The sequence below is a fragment of the Fusarium fujikuroi genome, chromosome FFUJ_chr07 (assembly GCF_900079805.1).
Source record: "Fusarium fujikuroi IMI 58289 draft genome, chromosome FFUJ_chr07".
NCBI classification, from domain to species: Eukaryota; Fungi; Ascomycota; class Sordariomycetes; order Hypocreales; family Nectriaceae; genus Fusarium; species Fusarium fujikuroi.
In genome coordinates, this window is record NC_036628.1 from 2,551,809 (window position 1) to 2,568,292 (window position 16,484).

The 16,484-nt window shown below is 48.7% G+C and overlaps 4 protein-coding genes; 2 read left to right on the top strand and 2 right to left on the bottom strand.

The window, feature by feature from the left end:
* Positions 1–4,173: 4,173 nt before the first annotated feature.
* Positions 4,174–6,794, bottom strand: FFUJ_08330 (probable sepB protein; the record flags this gene model as incomplete). XM_023580981.1 has 2 exons in its annotated part: positions 4,174–4,881; positions 4,935–6,794. The coding sequence occupies 2 exons, from the start codon at positions 6,792–6,794 to the stop codon at positions 4,174–4,176; spliced, it is 2,568 nt and encodes an 855-aa protein (XP_023433661.1).
* A 382-nt stretch (positions 6,795–7,176) lies between these two features.
* Positions 7,177–8,457, top strand: FFUJ_08329 (related to transcriptional repressor rco-1; the record flags this gene model as incomplete). XM_023580982.1 has 3 exons in its annotated part: positions 7,177–7,214; positions 7,267–7,435; positions 7,483–8,457. The coding sequence occupies 3 exons, from the start codon at positions 7,177–7,179 to the stop codon at positions 8,455–8,457; spliced, it is 1,182 nt and encodes a 393-aa protein (XP_023433662.1).
* Positions 8,458–12,580: 4,123 nt separating this feature from the next.
* Positions 12,581–15,576, top strand: FFUJ_08328 (uncharacterized protein; the record flags this gene model as incomplete). XM_023580984.1 has 2 exons in its annotated part: positions 12,581–14,634; positions 14,688–15,576. The coding sequence occupies 2 exons, from the start codon at positions 12,581–12,583 to the stop codon at positions 15,574–15,576; spliced, it is 2,943 nt and encodes a 980-aa protein (XP_023433663.1).
* Positions 15,577–15,865: 289 nt separating this feature from the next.
* On the bottom strand, positions 15,866–16,226 carry FFUJ_08327 (uncharacterized protein; the record flags this gene model as incomplete). XM_023580985.1 has 2 exons in its annotated part: positions 15,866–15,986; positions 16,039–16,226. The coding sequence occupies 2 exons, from the start codon at positions 16,224–16,226 to the stop codon at positions 15,866–15,868; spliced, it is 309 nt and encodes a 102-aa protein (XP_023433664.1).
* Between the last annotated feature and the right edge of the window lie 258 nt (positions 16,227–16,484).

Sequence of the window (16,484 nt, forward strand, 5' to 3'; positions counted from 1 at the left end):
TCCCAAAGTTCCCCAGCCTATCAGATGCAAGACCTCTGTGTGCTCCGTGCTTTCCTGCCCGTGGTCCGGCTTCTACTCCGTGGCCCGTCGCCCGTGCGGCCGTGCGGCCGTGCCCCGTGCTTCCTTCCCGTTGTAAGGTACTTGGCTTGGGTGCTTCCATTCTTAACGCTAATATCAACTCAGCCTTCATGTCCATCCAAAGAGCTTACATCTCAACGTAGTTCCGCTCCTCATCCGCAATGAAACACACAAAGTTTACCAAGATACAGATACCGCTTCAACATCCAAACTCATATGTTGTACCCGACTCTTTAAGGTGAGGCGTTCGGGACTGATTCAAGCCCACAGAGTCAGAAATCGCCTAGAGAAACCATCCCTGCAGACAGCTTGTCGAAGTTATGACGATCCGCGAGCCACTTCAACTGTGATCAAGGGCCTTAGCTCTCTCCGCTAGTCAACCCTTGGCGATGGCGTCTGTTGGCCTCAACAACCAAATCTATGGCTGCATCTCGGACAACTTCCCCTAGCTAGTATCCAGGCCAGGACCAGACGAAAAAAACACAAGCCAGGGGATCAAAGCGGGATCCCAAAAAGCAAACTACCACGTTCTCTGTCAACGGCCGACAGAGACCGACCGTTGCCCACAGCGTCCGGAACCTGCAACCTTGTCGTTTGACAGGTCCTAAGCTTGATTCTTAAACGGGCATTCAGAATTTCTTCGTGTGTTCTCTTGAGGTTCCTTGAGTAACTATTCTCAGAATGACGCCTGATAAGTGGATTTTAATCCTCTCGTCTTGGAATAGGCTCACCAATGTTCCACAACTTGCTAAGCATGGGCAAACACCAGCAACACTCTAAACACATCGCAATCGTTTATTATAACTACTGTGTTCTAGATCCTCCCGATTAATCAGTTTCTCGTGTAACAGCTCCACAGATCCAACAGGTTGGCATTTTAAGTTTGTTGTCTAATGGGGCACATGGGTCTTTGCGAATATCATCGACCGGGCTTTGAACAAATGCCGTCAATGCATCAGCTTTCCCCGCAACAGGTATGTAGCATCATCAACGGTTGAACATAACCGAGCTGGCGATTTGTGAGATGATGATGACTCGTTCTCATTCAATTTGAATGCTTACTACACTATGCTGTTCAGTCCCGAAAACTTTCCCGCCTCAGGCCCATGATCTCTAGCTCCGGTGATAGCGAGAGCCAGTGACAACCGCGGAATGAAGAATTTTCAGCTTCAAAGGGAAACCGAGCCTGTGAGCTCCAACTCCGGCTGATGTCTAGATTATAGGGGACCAAACATTTTGTGTGTTGACAAGTACAGATCAAGCTTTGATAGGCTGTTTGTCCCCGTTTCGCGTACGAAGGTCATTTGTCTCTAACCGATTTGAATTTGATCGACAGCAATTTGACCTTATTATTTCCAAAGGTTAACAATCTACAGGGTTCACTGCAGGTAGCTATTGAGTTAAAAGTCACAGGCTCTTGACTCATGTAGACTGTACACGCCCCCGACTTTACAACATGTTCTGATATCAGCAACCAATCAATGCCAGTACGGCTCTCAACCTCGCGCATCTGCTTCAATGTTGAGCTTCACGACATTAGCAATTTGAAGAACCAACAACTCAACAACGGCACCCTGTTCATTTCAAATTTCCAATAATATAAATTTTGGATAATCGTGGGAGCGTTCCACAACAGGCCCGTAACTTAGGTAAAGTGTACCAAATGGCAACACCACTGCATTCAAGGCCTCCATCTTAGAGCCACAAGCCCCCACTGCGAGCAAACCACGGCTCAAATTCGACTTCAGACCATTTAAGATTTGACGCCGGTTCGCCACCAGCTTCAGCCAGCGAACCCAAAGCTCACCACAGACCACCATCCTGAAAAGAGTGGGATGCCAAGCCTCGGACCGATGAATTGGGTCCTTTTAACAGCATTTTTAGAATACAAGTCCCTGAGGAGGAGCTCATAAGGCGTCTACTGCAGGGAGTTGTCATAGAGCCGACTTCAACAGCAACCCGATAATGTTCGGTCCCTCAATATCTGTTCAGGCAGAACTCGGAACTGACAGACTATGTACGACCCCGTTGGAGGATCGAAATGCAGTTCTGGCATTTTGCCTTGATAAATATACGGGCACAGGAACTACACCTGAATCTTGCACTACATCTTCTGTCAGCTGCTCTCACAATAGGATATATTGCTATTTGATGAGACATTGAAATGATGAGAATGCAGGATCAGACTTAACCTGACACCCATACGACGTGGTTCTCATCCGTAGAGCACTTTGTCCTTTTGTTGGACTGGGCCCATCATCTCTGCGATACTTGATGCGTCTCAGGCCCAGTACAAAGAGCAAAGCGTCTATCACTTCCCCAGTTTGCACGACCAGATCGTCCCGTCCCCTGATGCAAGATCCCAGCGTATCGAGCTTCAATCTTTGATGACTGACTAGTGGCATCTAGCTAGGCATTCGCGATTCAGGACACGGTTAACGTTTTCCCAGATTACGCATGAAATCATGACTGCTTATCTTGTAATAAACTTGTTCAACTCTTCTCATCGGGCGTCGGACATGGCTGTGGCGCTCTGTCTGAAACGGGATGATAATAAAAGGGGAACGGGCTGAAACAGGGATGCATTTCGGCTCATGTTCAAAACCCGAGAACATGGATGACAGGGCAGCGCACGTCACTCCCTGCTGTAGTACCAACTTGAAGTTGGCCGTGTTATGCACGACAGAAACTGCATGAGCGCTAACAGGTTCTGTGGTTATCGAAATGTTCGAGAACGATCCAAGGGACAGTATCGGTTCCTCCGATGGCAGGTTTTATGGCACTTCATATTCGCCGCGTACCTGAGCCACTCCGCTTTCACTACAAATCTATGCTGATATGGGCCGTATTCCGAAATCTGACCCTGTCTGTCGGTATTAGCTCGACCTTTTGGGATGGGCGCCTCCGGCCGAAATGCCTTGGACGCTCGCCATATCCGACCTTTGGGCCGTTTCCTCAGAATTTGTACAGGGAATGAACATGTTTTCGACTCACATGCTGGTAAAAGGCTAGCTTTGCTTGGACTTCGGCAGTTGATTTTGCTGCAATACCTGGTTCATCAAAGACCAAGACACTATCGTTTGACACTGAACCCGTGCACACTAACGATGTTACTCTATCCATGACGCCTTGTCAACAGAAAAATCTCTGTTCACGATTTTTTCCTTCTTTTGGAATTCCTTCTCTTTCGGCCGGACCGGGTGCGAAGCCACGCCTAGCACACGTTGCGTCTACTGTATCTCCGACAGTTCAACGTTGCTTGCTGACGGGAGAAAAAAAAATAGTCAAAACTTTCAGGGTATCATGATCGACATCGACTCCCGCGGGTACAACATCCGTCGCATTTCCACAAGGGGAGAGCAAAATTTTGATATGATTAGAAATACTCGACATGGTACATCCATGTATTGGCAACAACTGTCAACCCCTGAGTATTAACTCCTCTTGGGCACAGAATGAATTGACTATTTCGTGAGTATTTTGAGACACCAACTTGATATGAATACAAGTTATAGAGATACATAGTTATTAGAGGAAGCTCGGCCAGTGGCAATTTCGAAGCACTTAGCAGTTCTAGTTTCCATATATATTGAAGCTACCATGACTCGCCATGGTTTCAATGGGTGAGAAATAGGTTGTCCCCGGGGGGCAAGAGAGCTTCTGACGTTAAGCTCACTGGTCTAAATGTCTATCAAGATATACTAAACTTACCCAAGTCTTCTCAACACTTATGATAGAGGGCCGAAGTTTTCTTGCCTCCCCTAGGTTATGTAGGTTATGTAGGCATATCAGCTGAGTCGGCAATAATTTCGATTAGCAGTGTAGTGTCTTTTTGAGACATTGAATAACATGATGAGTCTGCTTTCCAACAGTTGCAATGGAAAGGACAGGAGGCCATCACTCACTTCATATCGAAATCGTGATTTCTCAGCGATAGCCACAACAGAGCTTGAAATGAAGAGACAATTGGTCTTTCTTGATATATGATGTTCATTATCTGTCATATTCGAACCCGAACGACAAGATCCTATGCTCCTCCAATGCTATACATAATCCAAATCCATATCACGACCTCGTCCAGGGTCATATTTGACACTATGGAAATTCATCGTCTTCCAGTCCTCCAACCCGTTTCTCACCAAACTCACGAATCTTTTCTCCCAAGATCGTCCTTCCATATCTCTCTGCCACTTTACCAGCAGCGTCCATCATGCGGCCTGTACGATCCCGCATGAGCTGTACCATCTCCAATGCCCGCATGCCTCGCTCTTCGCCTTCACGACACTCAACCGCCAGGAGTTGTAGAAGAGTCTTATCGATTTCGAGTTCAAGGCGTGAGAGCTGCGAGCGTAATGCGTGGCTGCCTGATGTAGCCTCCATAAGATCTCGGAGCTGAGCTGCCCCCACGTTATGAAGCATGAACTGCTGCTCGAGCTTACGAGTTTCTGCAGAGCCATCATCTTCATCGTCCTTATCTTCATCGCCATCGCCCATGTCAAGATCCTCAGATCCTTCTCGGGCTTTTCGCTTCGAGGTCTTAGGTGCTGTTGCTATAGGGATGGAGAAATCGAACTCAGACAGAAGTGGACGAGGGAAATAGGGGTACTGGTCACCACCCTTGAGAATGATGCAGTGGAACTTGTTATCGGCCACTGCAATAGGAAAGTAGGACTCGTTCTTGCGGCCTGATGCTAGACGGTCCATCAATTTCGTGTCTAGAAGAGGCACCCATGATGCCCTTGATGGCTGGCGCCAGTGAAGAAGTGTAAGTAGAGTGCCTGTTGAGTCGTAGATACAGGGGTCCTGGATCGTGGTCAGTCTGGTTCCTTATAATCAGTCCTACAGAGAAAACTTACACCGTTGTCCGAGAAGAAGACGCTCTTCAGTGTGGCGCCCTCAGGTAGTGCTACTGTATCCTCATTCTGGCAAATCTCATCTCTCTTGACATTCTCAATGGTGTATAGAAGGCGAGTATTACCATCGGCGCCCATGGGTCCATTACCCATAGTCAATACATAATCTCTCCAGCTTGCACATGTCACCATCGGTGTGCTCTTGGGTCGATATACGCGATATGGCATGCCGAACAGGGTGTATACACGTACGTAGTTGGCACTCGTTGTGACTGTAATAAAAGACTCACTCAAAGACATGGCCGTCACAGCTTCGTCCTTGGGCAATTCAATGCGCCAGTCATGTCGTTGCGTCCATGTCTCGTGTGGTCGGTAAAATATGACTGCAGGGGCATCATCTTTAGGTGGGCATGAGAAGAGTGTGCCATGCTCAGCCAGGCAGGCTTTATCGTAGAGGAAGGTATCGCTAAAGTGAAAGTCTCGATGGAGTTCGTGATCGTAGAACTCAACTGTAACGGTGTGGTGTGAGTCCTGATCAACTGTCCAGACGAAACCAATCAGGTTCAGACAAAGGTACTTGCGGTTCCCTCGCCAGGGAGTCGCTCCTGGTTGGAATGCTTCATGATATTGAGGCTCAAGCATATGGCGACGCTTATTTGAGGTACCATAGCCATCATCACCGTCCCGGGGTCGTTTCTGGCCTTGTCCAACAGTGTATCCAGCGCCGTCATCGTCCTCCACGAAGTCATCATCGCCATATCCATCTCCGCCTTCCAGAAATGAGTCGAGACTTCCAAGTGACTCCCTTCGGGGTCTCGTTGGCAGACCCTGTTGCTTCTGGCCGTTGACTGGGGGCGGTCTTCGGTTCACAGATAACTCGGCAAGAGGGTCGTGGATGAAGGGGGCGGGTTGTGTGGCCAATTTTAACAGAGGCGAGAACTGGTCTGTCAGGAAGTCTGGGTAGATGTAGACTTCACCATCAGTAGTTGTAAAGGAGACGATGTTCTTGGTAGGGTGCCACACAATGTCAATGACATTAGAGTAGTCGTATCTTGCAATGACGGACTGTGTCTTGGTTTCCCAGATGAGGACCTTTCCGTCTTTGCTCGCTGACACCAACAAGGCACCATTGGGCGACCAGGCGATGGCAGTGATATCAGATAAATGCCCGTTGGCGAAAGTTCTTTGTTTCTCCCAATCATTCTTGGAGATGATCTGGATGTCTCGAACGGGTGTCGGTACGGCAAATGCTCTACCGTCTGGATGCCATGCAACGCGTGTTGAGGTCTCGCTGTCTCCGTCGATAGCGCCAATGATACCATCCACCTTTCGAATCAGCTCTGGCTCTTCGGCTGTGAGAGAATATACGTAAACGATTCCATCGGTGCCAGAAAGTGCAACCAACCGCCCCTGAGGATCGAAGCTAACATTTCGTACAGCGCGGGCATGCTCTCGAAGGTGCTTGACCTGTGTGATGTCCTTTGTGTTTACAATCTTGACGCTCAACTCATCACTTGCCACGGCGCACCATTGACGATCGCTAGACAATGCAACATCGCGAATTGGCAGCACAGTTCGGGTAAGGAAGCGCTCAAAGGTATGAGTCTCGAGGGAGTATAAACTGACGGTGCCATCTTCAGAACCAACGACGAAGAACTCGTCACCAGCGGCAACAGCCATGTTCTGTTCCTGACAATCATCGATATTGATCGGTTCTCCATCAGATCCTGTTTTGTAGAGACGAATCGTGTTGTTGGAACCGACTGTGACGAGACGAGTTCCATCGGGAGTGTAGGCGCAGCGAGTAGTTCCTTGTGTATGGGCGGGCCGAGGCCGTGGTTTAGAGGCGATTGTCGAGTCCATAGTCGTCGATGTGATGTTGTTCTAGTCGTTCAAATCAACGAGCAATGGAATATTTGCTATGTTAGAAAAAGGGCGATCGATGATGGGTGATAGTTGGTTTAGAAGTGGGACAGGCGTTTCTCTGGGAGACGCGTCTGAGCGCGTCGCAATTAAAGTCGCGGAAAGACCCCGCACCGTTACAGGGGATAGCTCCACTGAAATTCACCTCCCACTCAAATCCAATATCTCCAACTATTTTATGGTTGCCTACTAACCTAACCTAGATCAAGAGATAATACCTTGAGTTAGACTCACGACAAGCACAGTATCTACCACTTGGGCTTGTATTGTGTCTCAGTACAAGAACCTGTTTCTATAACACGTTTAATACTTGGTCTTTGAAATGCAATCTGCAGACCGTGATCACTTCTTCGAGACAGAGTATGTACAATCGTATCTCCTATTACAAAGCTATAACCAACCCAACCTACAGTGCTGTTCAAGCTTCGCGGCAACGCAAGGCTGCCAAGGCAAGCAACAAAAATGGCGACCCTGTAGTTATGAAGTCCAAGATTCTGGCAGCTGTCCCAGATCCTGCTGCACCTCTCACTTCTGTGTTCATCGCTGAGTCTGCTGGCGCTGTTCGTCGAATTAACCTCGAGGTATGTCTGGATACTCTCACGAAAATACAAGTACTAACCATTTATAGACCTCGGAGACCAAAACGACTTACCGTGGACCAAAGGCCCCTGTAACTTGCCTCGCAACAGGAGGTCAAGAATACAAGACTGTTTTTGCCGGTTCGTGGGACAAGGACATCTGGTCATGGGATATTGAGACCGCCAAACCTGGCCGCAAGTTCAGCGGCCATGACGACTTTGTAAAGACCATCATCTGTGCTACCGTCTCAGGCAAGCACATTCTCATCAGCGGAGGTGCCGACAAGAAGATTTTCGTCTGGGACGTAGAGTCAGGCAAACGACTACATACCCTGCAAGATCCCACTACGACAATGCTTGCCGTCCAGCATCTTGCCATCGATCCTGTGCTCAGCGATCCTACCACTGTCGTATTTGCCAGCGCAGGTAGCGACCCGCATATCCGACGGTGGAAGGTCACCCTGGACAGTTACAAGCAGCTGCCCGAATCTTTCTCCGACCGCCCCGATGCTGAGCGACTTACCATTCAGGAACACGAGACCAGCATTTACCGACTTGTCTTTGACCAAATGAGTGAGGATGCTGATCTCTGGACTGCCAGTGCTGACGGAACTGCAAAATGCCTGGCCCGTTCAAGGAGCTTTGTCGCTGATGACACGCTCACACATGGGGACTATGTGCGAGGTGTTCTCGTAACAGACCAATGGGTCATCACGGCAGGCCGCGATGAGAATGTCAAGGTCTGGGACCGTTCATCTGGTAAACTATACTGCACATTGGTTGGCCATTACGAAGAAGTTACAGACCTCGTTCTGCTCCAGGATACCGACGGTACCCCTCGCAAGGTTTGCAGTGTTAGTATCGACGGTACTGTCCGCACATGGCCGCTAGGGAAGTCTGAGCTTGACGAGGTCGTTGTCAAGATCCAGAAGGCTGCAGAACCCAAAAAGGAAGAAGAGGAGAAGTGCGGTAATTTGTTGACGGCCGAGGAAGAAGCTGAGCTAGCAGAACTCATGGACGACTAGACAATAGCAAGACTGACATGGCTTTCCCACCTTTCAGAATAGTTGGGCTCTGACGGCCGTCTTTCTCACGGTCGGTCTGGTGTTGCTCAAGCACCTGAAACACTTGCCATGAGTTCCGTACCGTGCCACAGAATTTCAGCTCAACTTTGTCTGCGGAACATACGACGGAAAGCCGCATCCAAGCCGTGTAACCATAGGTCTGAACTCGCTGTTCCGAGCCACGATAGCCTGGATCGTGTCCTGCGTGTCTTAGACTCCGTGTGCAAGTGCTCTCAGACAGTGGCCTGTATTGGCGGCACCTCTCCGTTTCCATGTGCAGATACAAACACTAGAAACTAACCTTGTATGCCGCCTTGTGTTCATTTTTAAGACTTAATGCCAATGGCCAACCAGAAGGACCATGGCTACACCAAAGAGGAATATGTCTCATATGGCTCTGACGTGTTGGCCACTAATTCCTTGAACTGGGGTACATCGATAAGCTGTGAAGAAAAAGGAAGTGAATTTCTAGGTAACAGGGGCATGGCAAGTGATGAAATCTGTTATCACAAATGACAGGATTTGATCCCCAGCGCATCACATACTCGTCACGTTTTAATTATCCGTGGTGCTTGCTTTTTATTCAGCCGCAAAGCTCTGGCCATAACAAACAGTGGTGATAGTTTGCTTTCTAGCAATTGTCTGCCGGCATTGCAGGGTCTATCCCGTAGGAGATATGCAAACACAGCTTTACCTAAACCCACAAAGCGCTGGTATAGCTGAAGACGGCTAAAAACACAGAGCACCTCCCTTGCACACTGATGTTGTTTTGTTCAAACGCAACACAGAGCAAAGACGGCGGGTGTGTCAAGCACTCACTGATGCACTCAGCCTGGTGTTAGGGATTGCTGCCGGACTTGAACTCAAAATTTCGTCCTGTGAAACCGTGAAGTAGCACAATTCATTAAACGAACCTGATTCCCGTTTTGAGCTTCGAAGTTCCCGTGGCTTACACGGGCAACTTTAACTTTGAAGTTTACCACAAGCCACAAGCCTGAGGTTTGTCAACAATAATGGCACCCAGCTGGTCAATGAAGATCTTTTCCAGATCTTCAATGTCACCGTACCATTCATTCTATGATCTACTCAGCTTTCTTCATGCACTGTAAATCCAACGTCCGATCTCTATCGGCCAAGACTGGCCCCCTTGGTCACGAGCGTGATATACTCAAACATCCTGGCCACTCCCCAAGATTGCAAATTTGTTAAGTTTGCGTATGGAGGACGCTGTCCCTGGCTGTCCATTCTCCGCCTCGCAAGTATCCTGGACCCTGTTCAGTGACGATTGTGTTCCCAAGTGGATCCGTTGTCACGCCGAGTATACATGTTAGTTCACAGTATTCATAAAAACATAATCGGTATGTGCTGTGTTATGTTTTCCGGGGAAAGGGAAATACGTCCCCTTTCTACCCACATCGGCGTCATTTGTGAGTGATCATTGTCAGAACGAGCATAAGCCATGTTCTGTGGGAGATGGGTCGTATATGAGAAAAGTTAGTATGCTGAATTGAAACGATAGCCATAAGCCACAGGCATGGCACGCGTTATGACGATGCCTGCCAAACTTCGATCTAGTAAGACATGCAGGCCCCTAGTCCGAACAGTCGGAACCCATTGCTCTCTACCAGCGTGCACTGCATGAGCAGCAACAGTTCGCAGTATGCTTGGCTTCTGCAGGATCGTAAGGTGCTGCTGCAAGACGGGATCATACTCCAAACTCCCAACCCTCCTTCTGACAATCACGAAACAATCGTTGTTCGGTCTGGTCCAAGATGGTCCAAGGAGGATCGATGACTAGTATTGCTGCGTCCAAAGCTATCATCAAGTGGTTCTGAAGTCGTTTCCTTTGTCTTTCTAGGACTTGGCAGGTCACACTATCAAGCAAACAACGGTAAGTGGGGGGGTCAAATAGCCGCGCGGTGCGAAGCGTCTCGAGGTTGATGTCAATGCTACCCTTGTCGAAAGGATCTAGTGGGATCGCGAGACATATGACTGATTCAGATATCATTACGACGCTAAAAGTCTGTTCGATAGTTGCAGTCACCTACTACGTCTTGTATAGACTACCGCGGATGGCGCTGAGCACCACCTGTATACGGTGAATGAGGTAATTACCAGGACCTTAGATTCAAAGCTCAACCGCCTAGTACCGCCCCATTTTGCATGCTGATGAGCATTGTGGATTTGGGCCAACGATTGCCATTTGAGAATTTCGGATTTTCGGAAGATGATGGCCAAAATAGAATTTGAAACCCGTTAATTGACGTGGGGGGATCGACGGTGTATTGAATGGCCCACATTGCCAGAAGCTATCCACAAGGCTTGATGTATGTATTTCCTTACCTTGCTTTCCCTTTTCCATTGATTAGTTCAAGATTGAGTCGAAGCCCTTGTGGTAATTGAAATAGCAAACACTGCAATGACCCCCCTTGCCGTGCAACGCTTGACAAATAGGATTCGAGCCGGTCGCTTCCTCGCCCTGTATCGTGTGTAGCAGCAGTAAAATGCCAGCTTAAGACGACTCAGTCAGCTTGAGGGTTTTGCGTGGAAGCTGAAAATGGGCTGGCTAGTATGACATGAGAGGCTGCAATACGCTCAGTGTCCAATGCCAACTACCTACAACGTGCGACAGCTATTTCCGGTTTCTGTGTTTCATGTTTTAGCTTAATATTTCTTTTGGGGCTTGAGTCTTGAGAGGGATCGGGTAATAACAACCGAATAAATGATAATGGCTGTCGGCGATATGATATGTTATAGAGGGGTCAGCTCTATTGTGCATGACCTAATCGCGACCGAAATCTATACATACATGAGTTGAAGACATCATGAAGGGATAATGCGTCTCAGCTGGGCCTAGACCAGATCCTGGATCATGGAATATCCTTGACGGGAGCCCTTGCATTGTGGGACTGGGCCGTGAGCTGCAACATGGAACATGGGACATGGGTGCTGTCGATCCCTGTAATTTGAGCAAACAGTTTCTCTGCCCCAGACGCACGACACGCAAGGACCTCGCTACCTTGTGTATTGGTGCTACGTATGCTGAGTGGTCTCACTGCATACTCGGTAGATACGTTGGCGGTAAGGGAGAATTACTGCAGGTGCCCGATAGCTTGGTTCCAAGTTGCGAGCAGGCCAGTCCCGTCCCAGTCAGTCTGATAACCCAGCCGGCTGTGATAGGATTGGCACTCCAACAGCACGGAAATGGACCTTGATATGGACCTCGAAGCTTGGACCTCCCATCCAGTTCGTATCGGCATTGTTCTTTTTGGCTCCCTCAGGAGGCTAAACAAGCCCAAAAGCAACCCTGCAGTGACGAGTGATTAACTGGCGGGATGGGTCTCGGTGTCTCTATGCTGTTCGTTCGTCGGGGCTCGTTCGTGGATGTATGGAGACCCAACAGATTCTCAGTAAATCGCTAGAGTGGCTTGCTTTTTTGCTGCGGTAGCCCGATTCTTACAGGGTTCAACAACAACCTGAAATCCTGGGCCTAGTATGGAGACTGATGAACGAGTTGGAGTGGAATTATAGGAGTCGGTATCCGTTGGCAGTGGAGAAGACTGGCGACCTGACCTGCAGCTTCGAAGAGCATGCACCACTTGCACCACCTGCACCTGCCTTAGATTAGATATTAGTCGTAGCTGCCTCCAACTTCCAGGTCGTTCTTTCTAGTTTACATCCCGATGGCACTTGCCTCAAAGTCCCTACTCCTCCTCTTCCATTTCTTGCCTTTCGTGAACGAGCATTCTTTTCTTCACCCTCTCTCCTCCCCAGGCCGGGATCTTTAATTACATTCATCACGTCTCATATCTGAGCGCATTTTATCATTCAACTTGAGAAATACCCTTGTAAGATCATTTCTTTATTCATTCCGATGTCGACCTCACTAATCATGGGATAGAGTTTCTTATTTGTAATTGGGCGTGTTTCACACCAAAAGTTTCTCGGCTGCTCCCTTTCACACCCTCGAACGGACCAAGCATCCCATCAGCACAATCCCTTACTTTAATTCGACCTCTCCCGTTTACTATTTCCTTTTTCTACTAAGAGATCGTCCGAATCAGTGGCGCCTCGAGTGTTCATCATGTCCACCGACAACAAGCTCCTTGGGAGCGTCGTTGCCTTCGAAGGCCATGTAGACACGATATCAACACAGCTACGACTGCTTCCAACTTCACCACATATTCTGATACTTCCCAGCATTCAAAATTATATCTCCAATAGGGACTTAGAAAACCGTTCAGACATTCGAGTTTATGTCAAGAAAATACACGAGGCCACACTAGCTCGTTACGAAGCTGCTCAAGCTTTCCTTCATGGTTCAACAGCAAGTGGAAGGCGACTCGTGTTTATGAACGGCGGGACCCCGAGTGCCCGAACACTTTGTATCAGAGCCATCATGGACTACGAAACAGATGGAGACTACTACCGTGCAGAGTCGCTATTCAACCAGCTGGTGAAGGATGGAGTGGTGGGCCTGGACAATCCAGTTAGAGACTGGAGAAGGCTGGACATGTATCAACCGAAGGATAAAGGTGTCCAAGAGCAGGAGCTTGAAGATCCCATAACACGAGCTATGCGAGCTGCCGACGCCTTGGACCGACAAACAGCATCACTTCAACCCTCCAATGAACTCGATTTGACCCTCACGCCTCGTCCGCGAAGTAACAGCTTGCCGCTCTACGGCTACGAGGACAACTTCGGAGATGATGCCCCATTCTTTGTTTTTGGTGCCGCGAATAAAGATGAAGGTGGGAGTACAGCTGGTGAAGCACCAGGCTGCTCTTACTCACCCCAAGCTTGCCGGTTTTCTGTGAGGCATTATGACCGGTCTGCAGGTCGCATCTATCATGATATTTCCAATCTACAGTCTCCTTCACCTAGGGCTTCTTTCCTTACATCTCCCAGCTGTATTGGCGAAGCTTACGGCTTGATGGCCGCCCCTGTATCCCCTGCCCTCGAAGGCTTGAGCCCAAGATCCGACGTTTTGAGCATCCCGTCCACAGATAATGTCGTGTACGGGGAAGCTTCATTAGTGGACATGAGGTCTCCAGGCCGCAGCCCAACTCTGTCTCGAGTCAAGTCTCTGGACAGAATCTACCCGGCCAGTCCCAGGTATCGGGATCTCTGTGTTTCTGCAGCTACTTCAGGACTTGCACGGCAACTAGAGAGCGATCCGGAGCCAGAATTGTTGAAAGCGCATCGGCATTCACAAACAATAACAACAAGCCCCAAGGAGCTCGTTTCCAACAGACGCAGCTACATAGAGGGACCCCGAACTGTTATTGTGAGAACCAATGTCCCGATCATCAAAGTGGCTCCGGTCCCATTGGACAAGAAGCGAAAGCCTGCACGGGCATCGTACGTGGATAGAGGCACTGATGCCGAGCACATTTCTGGACCAAAGGAGACATTTCAACCAGTACTGCCCTTTATGGAGGACCTTGTGGTGCACTTCCGGGAGGAGGTACCCGAACCTTTACTCAATTCTGTCACCCATGGGCTTAGAATGGGTCAATTTCCCGTGGCTATTTATTCACCTACTTCCGAAACAGATGACGGCAATGCTCTGGTTCCAGGAACACCTGAGTCCAACACTATCACAGACGTAAGCTGCGCAGAGAGCCAATACGAGGAGTCAGCTGCCACCGACCAATCCATCTTTTCGGACGAATATGATCCGTTCGCATATAACCAGCCCGTCTGGCCCAAGAAGCCTGTCCCAACTGTGCCCAAGCTCAAGGTTGCAAGACCTCCAACACCAGTTCGGACTCCTCCACCCCTGGTTTCGGATGTCGATAGCAAGTTTCATGACCTTCGAATTAATGGTCAAGAATCAGCCATCACTGTACAGAACTCACTGCGTTCTGTCCTCCAGGAACACTTCCCTCCAGAAACTCAAGGCTCCCGGCAGTTCCAGTTTTGCCTTTTGCCAAAGCTTGAAGGACTGTGGAACCCAGTCTTTTGGGAGACTGGGAGTAACAATAGCCGTGGGCCTTGCCATAGAATCGACCAGATCCTAGCTATTGGAGCCCAGAGAGGTGTGGAAAGGGACTACACTTGCGTCATCACAGGAAAGCTTGAGAAGCTAGGAACAAAATGCAATGGTATGAGCCGAAGTGGCCGACTGGACTTCAGGTATGTACTTGACTCTGCCCCATCTTGTGCTGCTTAAAACTCACACTGGGCAGGTACCTTCTTGCCAATGCCATGCAGGCGTATACGGCCCAGCCTTTGGCCAGCCAGGCTAAAGATAATCCTTTTGCGAATTCGTTTCTACTCGCGACTCTCATTATTCCACACCTCGAAACGTATCTTGCCCTTCACGAAGAGGTGAGGTATCTTCTCCTTGAATACCCGCCTGAGCATCTTGCGACGGTGCTGGCTCTTCAAAAGCTTGTTGGAGTGGATTTGATGAAGGTGGCCCAGATTGTTGATGCCAGCAGCAAGAGCATTCCATTCACTCATTTACGTGGAAACTCCATCACCGGCCCAGAACAAGGACCTGTTGGGCGCCTCGGGAAGACTTTCCCACAAAACTCGGGTCCTGGCTATGACGTTACGGTTTCTGAGGCCAACTTCCTCATCACGTCAACGGCAGCTGATGCAGAAATCGCAACTTTTATTGCAACCATCTCGAGGATCCTGTCCAAGACTTCTGATTTCTATGTCCCTCGAGAGCCTCCCAAGAAGCCGTCCCCAAAGAAGTCTAAGCCGCCATCTATCACAGGGACCTTCTCCCCTTTCCCACGCGTGCCATCAGCGACTCATAGCCCGCCCATGTCCCCGGCGCTTGGCGCGTCTTTGGGAGCAGCACTATCAGGGTCATCCGTGGTTCCGAGTCGAGCCCCTTCCATCGCTGAAACAGTCATGACAGCAAAGTCTTCCAGAAGCAAGCCAAGTCGATCATATTCAAAGCGGAAGCCTTCCGCGACTGATGCTCGGTCGATCTTAACCATGTATGTTGATGATAGCGACTGGGATCAAGAAGACCGACGGATTATGCCGCTCCTCGAGGATAAGGCCGAGAGGCGAAAAGGCAACTCCCATAAGGCACTTAAGTTCCTCGGCTTGTCTTGATTTCACAAAGAACGAATACCCATGGCCGTGGGAGAAATACGGCTGTAATGATGTTATGATCTCGCCCAATGTGGCATTTCTTTTGTTGTTACTTTTGGGGCGAGGATTTACAATCATGGTAGGAGGCTGGAAAAGGATAAAAGTCATGATTCTGTTGTTAATAGAGTAATGTTTGTCAATCTTTTATTCCTTATACAGTCAGGGGATAGGACTCAAGCAGTTGTGGATGTAATAATAATTGCAGATTATCTTTAAAGTCGTCGGTGATTGAAGGGATTTGTACGAATAATTAGACGCTGCTGTTGTCCTCATTGCTCAGTCTGCCCTGTCCAAGACTACCATCAACATCTACACCAGCTTTTCTCTGTGTCTTGATCTCTTCTCTGGCCTCGGCCTGCTCAGACTTTTTTCTAGCATGGCATTAGCTTCCATAACCTGAACGAGCTATATATTAAGACGAACTTTTCAAGATCAGAGGTATAGTCCTCAATCTTGATATCATCCTTGCGTGGCTTATCTCTGCTACTCGTTCCCTTTACTGCATCGGCGACTTTGCCTTCTGCGAGGGTAGCTAGTTGCTCTGCATTCTCATTGTCGTTTTGGAGGGGAGCTTCGGACTGCTTTGACACTTGACTTTCGACGCTGGCCATTTTGAAAGATCGTGAAAGGCTGAGATGTGTATTGGATAAGATGATTTTATTTTGCATATATATATATATATATATATATTGGTGAGAGAGAGTTACTGTGAATGAATTCTTATGTTAGAAAGTGTGCCTTGAGAATGACATCAGGCTGAGAGTGGTTGATCTATGACGTATATCGACTCGGTTATCATCGATGAGGAAGATCTTCTTGCATGAAGCGTGTGTAGCGTAGACTAAACATCTGAGCTTTATCTTTGTGTC